We start from the raw sequence: 12,838 nt of genomic DNA, 5'->3' as shown, positions 1-12,838 counted from the left end.
TGCTTTTTTGACTGTGACACCAGAAAGATATGACTATCTGCTACATTGTGTCTGTGTTGTTACTTTATAGTTACGTATATATAATATGATTCAGGATGTGCGTTGGTGTGTACGTAGCTGTGGCAAAGCAGCTGCCTACAGAGAAAATGTGGTCACTGTATTTGGAGTTTCTGCTAGAGCTGAATCAAGACCAGTCTTCATTGCCAGTTTTTAAACAGAAGTTGCTTCGAGTAGCATTTGAAACTGCTCATGCAGCTGGTTGCATGCAGGAGAAGTACTATCTCCTTTGGGTGAGTGAAAACCAAAAACCAAACAGTTAACATTTCTGGATTACATTACAGCTAGTGCCTTCCTCGATTGTAGATGGTAGGATCAATTTCAGAGATTTATTTCACTTAAGCTCAGAATTTGTTTTTCTGCAATTATGAAGTTAGTGGTAGTATTTTCTGTTGCTTTTTGCATTGGTGATATGAATGTTGCTCATTATGGAAGAATGGAGTGATGATAAAAGGATGTGAAAATACTCTGAAAAAATATTCTTATTGCCCCTCTTTGTACATTAAAGAATTTGCTTTGAATGCACCTGGATTTGAACCTGGTATGTAATGCTATTGACCTAGTACAGTTATTCATTAGTAAGAAGTAGCTTACAAGAGGATGTTACCAATGGGGAAACGAAATATTTTAATGAACAGCATACTGAAAGTTCAAAGAATACATGTCTATGATGTCACGTGGCCTTTACATTTTACATTAATGGATTGTTTGTATTACCATGTTCAACAATGTGTGATAGTGCATAAATCTTTATAGACATGGAGCCTTAAGGGTAGAATTAGTCATCTTAAATCTATCAGAACTTTTGCAAAGCCATCTCCTGACATTGATTAGAGCACAACATTTTCATACTAGGCACCTTATCTACGAGGGTAATCCAGGAAGTAACAACCATTTGGCTTTAATAAATTAAAAAAATATATATATTATATTAACAACATTTACAAATTTGAGGCTTACTTTATTTCTCCATATAATCACCTCCATTATTTAAACATTTGTCATACCTGTCCATGAGCTTTAGAATTCCCGTGTTATAGTCACCTGCCGCCAGGTCTTTAGGCCAGACCATTCCAACACAGTGTTTGAGAGCTAGGTTGCCCGGACACTGCCCTGTGTCTGTCCAGGGCAGACCCCCACTCCTCTCTGTCCCTGAGGCTGTGGTGGAGTATGAATGCATGCGATCATATACTCTTCCCCTCGTCTGCTCGATTATATTCTTGAGGTATTGCTGGATTATGCGTTTCATCTTTCATTCGTTCATATGGTTTACTATTGTTTGTGCTTAACTGTTTTGAATAAGAATTAAGAGCAGTACATCGACAGTCGGTTCAGGATTTAACCGCTCTTGGGAGGGCTTGTATCTTGTCTAATCTGATGGCAACAATGTTCATTGTTTAATATTCCATATCAATGTACGGACAAAAACGTACAACATAAGGGTCACTTTGAAGTTAAACATTCTAATACCCATGCTCATATTATTGGCGAAGAGGGTAAGGCAATAATAACGAATATAAAGGCCGAAATGAAATCTTCTTACAACGAGGTAAATATCATTTCAACTAAGTATTCTAAAGGCAATATAATTAAATTAATGGTTATAGTAAGTTTATTTTGAACAGTTGTCACCAATGTATGAGAATTATTATAAAAACATTTAACTGTTAAAGGATTTTCTGTCCGTTTAACTATGTAGCCTATGTATTTTTTGCATAGTGACAATATCATTAAAAATTCATTTTTGCCTTTCTTTCGCAGCACAATGAGTGAGCCAAGTTCCGAAAGAGCTGTCCATGTAAGCTATATTGTTGCCCTAAATATCGCCAAAAGTAGCCGGCCTTTTATGGCTGGAATGTTTGTTAAGGAGTGAGTGCATGATTTCAACTTCAGAGATATATGTCCTTCCCTGGTGACGTTATTCAAGTAAATTGGTTTCTCTCCACAAAACAATCTCTTGCCGCGTGCAGGAACTTGGTGAACATTTTTATGACGCCCTTTTCTGTAAATTTTGAGCAGGCTCCAGTCAGATTCCAAAGAGAACTGATAAGACTTCAATGTCACACAATTTTGAAAGATAGATATTACAATATTCCAGGCGGTCTAGCCTCTCTCTCAGCGATCAGTATTCCATCTCTTTCCCACTCATTCACTGTCTCTCTCCAGGGCTCGGCACGGCTCATGTAAACCCAGGGCAGCCACGGGGCATCTCGGTGGCTGCCCACTTGGAATGGTCTGCTTTAAGCCAGTTGTTCACTGCATTCTTCAACTCGTAATCACTTGCAAAACGTTTCCCGCCCAGAAACCCTTTGAGCTTTGTGAAAATGTGAAAATCACTAGGAGCAAGGTCCAGACTAAAGGATGGGTAATCAGAAAGTTCTCATCGAAATTGTTCCAGCAAAACTCTGGTTGCAGCAGCAGTGTGAAGGCGTGCACTGTCATGAAGAAGCACAGTACTGTGGGAAAGCATTCCACGCCTACGATTTTGGATTGCTCGCTGTAGTAGTGGAATGCTTTCCCACAGTATTGTGCTTCTTCACGACAATGCCCGCCCTCACACTGCTGTTGCAACCAGAGGTTTACTGAAGCAAATTCGATGGGAACTTTTTGATCACCCACTCTATAGTCCAGATCTTGCTCCTAGTGATTTTCACCTTTTCATGAAGCTCAAAGAGTTTCTGGGCAGGAAACATTTTGGAAGTGATGACTTGAAGAATGCAGTGAACAACTGGCTTAAAGGACTGGTGACAGATGACTACAACACGGGAATTCTAAAGCTAGTGGACAGATATGACAAATGCTTAAATAACAAGAGGTGATTATGTGGAGAAATGAAGTAAGATTCATATTTGTGACATGTTTTTGGTTAATAAAATATTTTTTTGAATTAAAGTCAAATGGTCGTTACTTCCTGGATTACCCTCGTATTTTAAAATGTTGTGAGTTTATGTTTGGATTAGATTTTTGTGGGAGTGCTGGTCTCATTTTACGATTTCTTCATTAATCTTCAAAATCATATTCATGCAATATTGATCTCATCTTTAAGACAATACAGTATTTAATTAAAACAGATAAGTGATTTGCAGCTTCAATAAGTTACCCCCTACAAAAAAGAATACATGACTTTGTATTATCAGGTACCCACCATTAACAAAGACGAACATTTACATAGTGACTAGAAAAGAGAAATATGAAATCTTTTTACAGAATTTGATTGCTTTATTCCTGATGTGATATTGTATTGTTATTAAATTGTGATTATTGAGTCATACTATGAACATCGGCATTGGCAAAATACTGAACTAAACTTGTCGTATGTCATCCTTGACAATTACAGAGTGCATGTAACATATTAGCCAAATCTACGATGCGGAAGATGGGAATTTATTAGGGGATATCTTTTTTGATGATGCATGGAAGTTAGTACGTCTGTAATTTGATGACAAACTGATTGCAAGAAATGCTTCTGATAAGGCTCTCATCCTCTGACCACACAGTACATTACATTATTCTTTACAAATATCTTTTTCTACGGATTCAGAAAACAATTTGTCGATATTAATAATTTTGTTTCAGGTGGAAATGTTGAAATCACAGGGCAAACTGAAAAAATTGCAAGGTGTGCTTCGAACTGCTACTGCAAGGATACCTTCTAGTGTGGAACTCTGGCAGGTGCGATTGTGTTTCTATCTGTCCAAAGATAATGAGAAGAAAGCTCTTGATGTGTTCAAGGATGCTACCACCAAACTGGGCAACAGTGAGAAGGCAGCTTTGCACCTGTGGAAGATGATGCTTCACTATTATCAAACTAAAGATATACATAAAGTGGAGCAATTATTCAAGGATGGCATTGTACAAGGCCCTGAAATATCCATGCCACTTAAGCCAATGTACATAGAGTGGTTGGCTTTGGCAAAAGGTACGTTCCTAAAATTCTTCTCACATTGAGTTTAATTTCATACGTATAGGTTTTTCTTGTCATCAGTTGTTTTTCATTTCTTCATACAAAGTACAAAAAGTGTATTTCAAAAGTGATTTTCGATATGCCTTCTATCCGTTTGTTCATACATCCATCTGTCTGTAAGGATTTCCCCAGAACTATATGATATAGTATACAGGTCAGTCATACTGGAAATGACGTAATTTATTATGCAATGTGATAATTTTATTTTTTATTTTCGTTAAGTTAATGAATTACGTAATACATAAAATTTATTATTCTTCACTTGGCTTAATAACATTAATATAAAATAACAATAAAGAGAGAGTTTTTGCACTCCACCCTTTGTAATTTGTTAACGCTATTTTGGTGTAATTAATTGCAGAACCAATCAGAATTATTGAGATCCATATGCTATTGTAATAAGCAGAGCAGCTGTTCATAAGCAGATGATAATGCAAACCTTAACATAATGGTGAAATGATGGCTTCTCGTTTGAGATTTAGTATTACCGACAATATTGGGCTAATTCTTTTTCTTCTGCAAGCACTTGCATCAACAAAATGTCTTGCACACATAAATTTCCACATAAAGCCACAGTTTGTTGAATTTCTTCCATTCTCTTATTAAGAATAAATATTCCAGGTGAACTATATATCATGTCATCAATTTTGGTGGAGATTTTCATAGTAAAGAACAACAAAAAAAAAAATCAAATACTATTTTGCTGTGTTTTGGATAGTTTTCCAAAAAGGTGTGCAATTTTAAACACGTGAATTGATCCATCATGCAATGTTGTAATCAGTGATCCAATGCACAGTAGATTGTTTTTAAGATCCTAAGAAATAAATACAGATGGTGTGCTGTTTAATTTTGCTGTTTAAAAGTGTGGAGTGAAGCTGCAAGCAGTATTTTGCTTCAATCAATTAGAAATATTTGCCTCCTACTTCAATTTTTAAAGTAGTTAACCAGTAACCTTACAAAAGAGAAAGTAAATTTCCAGAGTTGTCTTTAAATACAGTAGTTTATGATTACAATTCTTGTTCTTTCCCCCCATATCTCTAATGTACAGTGAGCAGTATGTATTTGTTGACTCCAGGCAGTAACCTTTTACAGCATTGTCATGGTTCTCTGCAATTTAAAATTGCTCTGAGAAACGAAAATTTACATTTTTTCGAATTAAAGTTAAGCAAATTTATGAGATAAACCTAAAATTCGTTCAGTTGTTTATCATCAGAATTCACTGCTGTATTAAATTGACTGAAGATATGCTATTCAATGTTTAATTTAAAACATTTTTTTACTTTCTGCAGTTAAACTTCCTAATATGATCAGCCCTGTCTAAGTATGATGGTGTCACTATTCTAGCATTGATGTCGGTCCATGCTTTGTGACCCATTTGTGCCTTGAACAATGGGGTCAGTCTGGTTTTTCGTCGCCTTGATTTGAGAAATTCCCACCCTAAGTCTTTTACTATCTCTTCACCATGTCTCTTTCCCATTTTGACATATTTTGCAGCCTTGCGTTGGATCTTTTCTATTGAATCGATCTAGTTTTGTCTGTATGGATCCCAACCTATCGCTTCATATTCCTTTTCTGTTAAACAGTGACGTGTATTATACATTATACAAATCTGGATCTTTACAGTTCCAACCATAATTACAATAACAATCATCACACACAACATAAACATTTCACGCAATGTTTTGATGAATCCCCTGTCATTTTTTGTTACAGGAATAGCTGCAGCACGAAAAGTGTATGACCAATTGAGTATTCAGCCTCCATTATGCCTGGGATTGCATACCAAGATGGCTTCTTTGGAAAGTATTCAGCCAGATGTCATGCTGAAGTATGTTCGTAAATGTCATGAAATGGCTTGTGACCAGTTTGGGAAAACTAATACTGGTAAGTGCAGCTTATCACCTTGCTGCTTATATCAGTTGGTTGTGACTGGTTCTACTTATTAGTTCCCATTCCCAAAAGTATTTTAGGATCAAATGCTGTATCCTTTTAGTGTAGCTCAAATTTCTTCGAAATGGAATGTTCATTATTTTCCTATTATTCTTGTTGGTTACATTAACCCATTATGTCCCTGATTTATGAATTCTGTCTTCTCTTGAGATATATATATATATATATATATATATATATATATATTTCTTTTTGTATGCTCGAAATTATTTCTTCATTCCTTACTACATTCATTAATTCATTCATAGTTTTCTGCCCAAGGGCAGGTCCTTCACTGCAAACCCTTTTTTTCTCCTTCCTCTTTGTCTCCACATATTCCATATATCTTAATGCTGTCTAGCATCTGATATCTTCTTCACCATTCCTTCCAATGCATGCTTCAGTATGCAGTTTCTTCTTAGCCAGTGTTTTACTTCATTGTTATGTCTATGTTTCTGCCCCATACAATGTCACACTCCACACAAGAATCTCACAAGTCTGTTCCTTAGTTCATTTTCCAGAAGTCCACAGAAAATGGTCCTTTTCCTATTAAAAGCTTCTTTTGCCATTGTTATCCCATAGCTCATAGCTATCATTTAGCTCTATTAGCATATACCTTAGTATCATCTCCTCTTCTGCTAACATCGCCATACCAGCAAATCTTATGTACTTTATTCTTCTTCCTCCTACTATCACCTCTCCCAAGTTCTGAAAACAGTACTTCACTGAATTCTCCAAGTAGATGTTGAACAGGGTAGGAGTTAAAGGGCAACAAGCACCATTGTGTAACACAATGGGATGGGTATTGAAGAGATTTCGGAGCTTCCAATGCATTGCTGATTATAAATGGTGTTGCAAAAAGTGACTGTAACATACATCATGCGCAAGCATTCCAATTTGAACAGAATGAGTGATTAATACACCTTCATAATCATAAACATAACTTTGAGTGGGTTCTACTCTTGACTATATTTTTTGGTCTTGAAGTATTATTAAAGTATTATTAAATCACTGCATATAGAGCACAAATGAGACTATTACCTTATAACTTACAAATAACATATCAAGCACCACACCATCTCATACTACCAGCTTACATTAGTCACCGCTAGGGAAGCTGAATACTAGAAGAGTTGGCACAGATTTTCGAACGACCTATGTATAAAGCTATATGTTTTCCATAATTAAATTCTGCACTTTCTGTTATTTTTTCATCTGATTCTTGTATCATTTAAATTTCGATATTATAGAGAAGTATCGATTAGGTTATAAAGTACAGGATCCCAAATCTATTGCAAATTCTTTTAACGTCTTATAGTATATAGTACAGAAATATTATTGACAACTTAAACATTCAAGATTTTGCAAAAGATACTGCAATTCGTTATTTAACAGATACATTTAATAATTAGTATTAATATATATATAATTAATCAATAACTGCAACAGTGCTTTTTCATCCTACCTAGTTTTAAAAACAATCTTTTTCAGTAAGACTGTGAAGTCTTGTGTTGGAAGCAGTTTTGGGTGGTTTGAATTTGGAGTTAGTAAAAGAATAAAGACTCCACTCCCAATCTGGATATAATTTTTTTAATGAACGCCTTTGTTAATAGTAATTTTGCCAATAACAGTGCTTGCGAAGAGATTCAGTGATGCATTGAGCCACATGTTTTGAGAATAATGTTCTTTAACTTTGTCTCCAGTACTTTAAGAACAGATTTCCACTCTATCCTACAACAACCATCACTAGACTTACCCAACAATACATTAAGGCTCCTGACGATCAACTCATTGATGAAATATTTTATGCTATCATTACCATTATACCATCGGTAACACATAAGGCTGTCCTGCAGATTACAGGTAACTTTCAATAATATGCTGAGCAGAGTCAAGAAGAGACAAATAAATGCATACTGCACAGACTATGGGCCATAAGTGGAAAATAAATCTACCTGTATTAAAAGAAGAGACAAGCCAAAAAGATGCAGATTTTATTTGTACAGGGCGATTCTCTTGTTAGGAAACCCAAACAATCTGCAGTAACTTTTTAAGTTTTGTATGGATCTGTATGAAAATTGACATGTATTTATGTTCTATATTGCAAAATAAGATCTGCCTAGAGTGTGTGCTGAAAATAGCCCCCTTCAAGATCAACCACTTTTGTATGAAAGTCTGAAAATTTGCAAAGACACATGCTAATGAAACATCAATAATGACGTAACATTACATCGTATTACATATGTGAGGGCGTTTATTACTTGCAATTTGTTGCTATATACACGTCTTTTCAATGAACCCCACAAGAAGAAATCAGGTGGCATCAAGTCTGATGATCTTGGCAGCCATAGATATTTTGAAATTAATGTCACCGAACTAACTTCCAACCCTGATCATATATAACAGATTGATCAGCCTAATGGACTTTCAAGGCAGCAACTTTTATCAGTTTCACTATGTTGCCATCTAGTGACTGCAAAAGAAATGGGAATGATCAATCTGATATATGTGATCAAGACTTATGGCCAATCTGATGTGTGTGATCAGAGCTTTCAGTTATCCTCATGGTTGCATTAAAAGTGTGACACGTTGCACTGTCTTGTTGAAAGTAACCTTCTCTTAATTCGGCATGCGTTAACTGATTCATAAAGTCATTGAATATGTTCAACTATACCTCCATGGTAACATTTTGATTGAAGAATATGGGTCCGATAATTTGTCTGCAGGATATGGCATACTACACCTCAATTTTCTCTGAATGGAAAGGCTTCGTATGGCTTTCATGGAGATTTTCTATCCATAAACACGCGTTTTGCGAGTTTATGTAATCACTCAGATGAAACAAGGTTTCATCCATAAACCATGTAATGTGCAAAATCCCTGGATGTTCCCCAACTAAAAGTTAGAATTATATTATTGTACACGTTTTCCAATCCATTGGAAACACTTCTTGGTCTATGGACACACGATATGGGTGCATTTTCCTTTCCCCCCCCCCCCCCAACTCTCTGACATGTGGAGTAAGGAATACCAGTTTCTTGCAGAAATCTTGAGGATTTTCTTGGAGATGCCAATAATCGATCCTTCACATCCTGCACTGTATGATCAAACATCCTGTTCAACTGAGTACATGTTTGTGGTACATGCTATCACTCTACACTGAGTCAAATGCCAGTTTCGTCTTGATGTCATAGGTACTGTCCATTTCATTGAGGGCTGTGATCTGCTCACCTGGTGGTTTCATCTTGAGGCCACAGGTACTGTCCACCTCATTGAGGGCTCTGATGTTCCTGCTTTGATAGACAAAGCTTCTTGCATATGGGGAACCATATAAAAATTAAATAGCTCTTGCGAAATGTTTGGGTTCCTAACGAGAGAATCACACTGTATATTAAAAGGCTTACAATATATAGCCTAGATTTTGTCTTAAACAATATAGTTTTTCGAATGGAGTATGGTACATAGCTTACAGTTAGTTTGTATTAAATTTATCTACACTCTTGGTATAACATTGTACATTTAATAAAATAGGCCTATAGTATATATTTTGCACTTACGCGTTTTTCACATATTCGGTTTTTCTGAGATCCTGGTAAAATTCCTATACTTTCCAATAATTTATTTCGGATGTACATTTTTCGTTTATTTTTTACACTTACACAGTCATATTTTAAACCCCCATGAGATACATACAAAATGTCATTTATACATTCTAAATCAATTTTGGCCGAAACTAGATTTGCCATGAAAATGTAAAAAAGATGAAAATACAGCATGTGATTGTGATGTTGATGAGTATGAAGATAGTGATGAGTGGGAACAGTTGGGAGATCGAATTTCATTTGATCACTATAAGAATGTCGCTAAGAGGCTTCTGCCACAAGTTTCTCGCACTGAACTTTGCATCCTGGAATGACTGCCAACAGTGAGTTTAATAGATTGAAGAATTGGAGTGGAACCAAGTGTTATAATACATCGTTATTATGGACTTATACTGATACCATAGTATATACAGTCACTAAGCTTGAGTTGTGAGGGTGCTAGGAACAATAGACAGTGCCGGTACTATTTAGCATTGTCTGTAATGAGGCGATATTAGCAATCCTAGTGGTTAGCAGCTATCTATGGATGCATATTTAATACATATTGAGCTTCGTGACTATACACTAGACTGTGCTGTTACTATACTGCATTCCATAATGTTTGACAAGTAAAGTAAACATTGACAGCAGGAAGGGAGAAAGATAATTGCTACTCTACCAATGGCAGAGGTTACATTTAAGATTTATCTTGAATTTGGGGAGAGATAGAACACTTCATGCCACCCAACTTGAAGAGGGATGTGACCTCTGCCATTGGTTGAGTAGCAATTATCTTTCTCCCTTCCTCTGCTGCCAATGTTTACTTTGCTTGTCAGACATTATGGAACACATTGTAGATATAATAACTCAAATTTTTTGGATAGGCTAAGCCTCAAAAGCCTCTTAAGAGCTTCGCCACTGAAGAAGCACGAAAGATTCAGTGACAAGAATGCCAGGTTTTGTGACAGCCCTGAAGCTAGTGAAAGATAGGCTGAGTTCATTGGCACTGTTAGAGGGTTGGTGAGGAAATAGCTATCTCTTGCACACAATTGCATTATGGCCACTACAATCTATACAAAACTAGAAAGGTATTGACAGTTCACTCTTGTACACGCGGGAAGGGAGCGACGTGAAGTTGTGTGGTAGTGCAGTGTGGCTCTTTGTGCCGCCTGTCTGCCATGTCGGAACTAAGCAGCTGAGACAAAGACATTGTGTAAGTGAAACACATAATACTAAAAATCGCGTTACAAATGAATGGGTTATTTATGAAAGGGCCTAAGTCTTGAATACTAAATTGTTAGGTATTTAAGAAAAACTGCTTACAAGCCGAAATTTTGATATTAAGGCTGAAATAAAAATTGTATCACAAATTCTACTAAGCATTTGAGTGTGAAACTTAGCCCTCTTCATATCTAAATCGATGTATCTACACCCAAAGAGCAGTTATTACATTACAAACTCATTTTCACAAAATTAGCGACTTAGGCCCTTTCATAAATAACCCATTCAAATACACTCACAACTAAATTAAATTTAAAATTAAACTCAAACTAATTCTGCCTTCATCAACAACAAAATATCTACGAAAACAGTAGCCACGACAGAACACCAATACTTGCTGTAACGCACTAACAAAGATTCAACATTTCCGAACAAAGCAACTGGCTACCACATGCTCGCTGTGAAACAGTCGGCAACGTCGGCCTGTTGTCATGGTCTGTGATTGGCTAGTTTGAGCAGTTACCATGGTGACGCTTTGAAACTGGTGAACTGTCAATACCTTTCTAGTTTTGTATAGACTGTAGGACTTGCTGTACTGTATATGGTCACTAATGCTGGAGGAGTTTTGTTACTTGTATTCTTCATTCTTTCTATACATATTGAACTTGTGAAAGAATAATCGGTGTCAGAGTCAGAAGTTTGTGTGCAACTCTGGAGCCCTGTTTTTCAGCCATCCCTTTATTGCTTAATTTCATGATTATTTTATTATATTTTTTGTTCTTATTTTTTTTTGTTTATTATATTTTTTTTTTTTTGCAGAAGTTTGGATGGAATATGTCAAATTTGAACAAAAGAAAGGTGATGCACAGAAAGTAACTGACATATACATGCGAGCAGTGAAAAATTTGGATCCTGAATTCACCGACACTTTCATAAGTGAATTTAGCTTGGTGAAGACTGGCATGACAATGCTACAAGAGCAGCCATAAATGATCTGCGAGATAACCAAGTTTTCTCTTCGAGAATCTATAATAAAACATATTTTCTTAGATGGTATGTACAAGATTATTATAAAGTAACTATATCATAAAGTAACTAACATAGCTGAAATTAATGTAGCTGCCAAACAAACTAAACAATCAGGACGAACTAAGCGGCTATTTAGAATGTGCTAAGAATGGGATTTAGTCTGTGCACGTGGATTGTTATTGTCTATATTTGACCACCATTGAGAGTAAAATGGGTCTCATCTGCCCACAGTATTCGACATAACCATTTCTGTTTAATTTGTGTATGAGCTAATACACGTAATGAGAAGTTGCATCTATTTCCATAATCAGCTTTCTTCAATCCAAACATTATTTGCATTTTATAAAGATACATTTTCAGAAGTTTGCGTAAAATTTTCCAAAGAGTGCTGCATGGCATTTACAAGTGTTACACACTAGCACTGCTGACTAATAATGGGTTTTCTCTAGTTAGGTTTTGGCTTTCATGAAAACCTTCTACAATCTGAATATTATTAATTCTTGGTCTTACCAATTTCAATTCATCATGTTCCTTCAGACTTCTTAATTAACGCACAATAAGGAAAAAGGTACAAGGATGATGTCTCAGATGCTTTTTGTACGAAATCACCTTAATCTGGCTGTGAAGTTTCTACCTCATTCATAACAATATTGCATCAACCCAATTCTTGTTTAAGATTTGAAAGCATTTTCTCAAACTTGGGGAATGTGTGTAATAAACAAGCCAAATGGAATTATGTTTATTTTTCAAAGTTCAATTGTTGCATCTTAGGATTTGTTTTGGCATGGAATAACTAAATCCTCTTTTTCACATATACATAGCCGCTTGGTTTATCTTGATTGCTCAATTTGTTTAGAAATTGAGGCATTCCCTGAAATAAATTTCCAGCATATATTGAATCCTCAATCAGGATGTCTACTGGTAACAAAAGCAATGAAAGTAACCAATTTAAGCAATTGGTAACGAAAATAACGAATTTTAAGACTCAAATGATTGTGGGTAATAAAATTACGCATATTGTTCTGTTCCACTTATTTAATCTTGGCTAAGGTGGGAG

The 12,838-nt window shown here is 35.8% G+C and overlaps 1 protein-coding gene across 1 annotated transcript in view; it reads left to right on the top strand.

Moving 5' to 3' along the window:
• LOC138713410 (U3 small nucleolar RNA-associated protein 6 homolog) overlaps nt 1-11,949 on the top strand; it is a 51,636-nt gene extending 39,687 nt beyond the window's left edge. Inside the window, exons 8-11 of the mRNA XM_069845492.1 lie at nt 95-290; nt 3,634-3,976; nt 5,735-5,905; nt 11,572-11,949. Coding sequence (XP_069701593.1) covers nt 95-290; nt 3,634-3,976; nt 5,735-5,905; nt 11,572-11,741 — 880 coding nt within the window. The 3' untranslated portion in view covers nt 11,742-11,949. The remainder of the gene's footprint in view (nt 1-94; nt 291-3,633; nt 3,977-5,734; nt 5,906-11,571) is intronic.
• The last annotated feature ends 889 nt before the right edge of the window (nt 11,950-12,838 follow it).

This window comes from Periplaneta americana, chromosome 14 (assembly GCF_040183065.1).
Source record: "Periplaneta americana isolate PAMFEO1 chromosome 14, P.americana_PAMFEO1_priV1, whole genome shotgun sequence".
Classification (NCBI taxonomy): Eukaryota; Metazoa; Arthropoda; class Insecta; order Blattodea; family Blattidae; genus Periplaneta; species Periplaneta americana.
The sequence above is the reverse complement of the archived record's forward strand: the minus strand, read 5'-3'. Positions and strand labels throughout refer to the sequence as shown.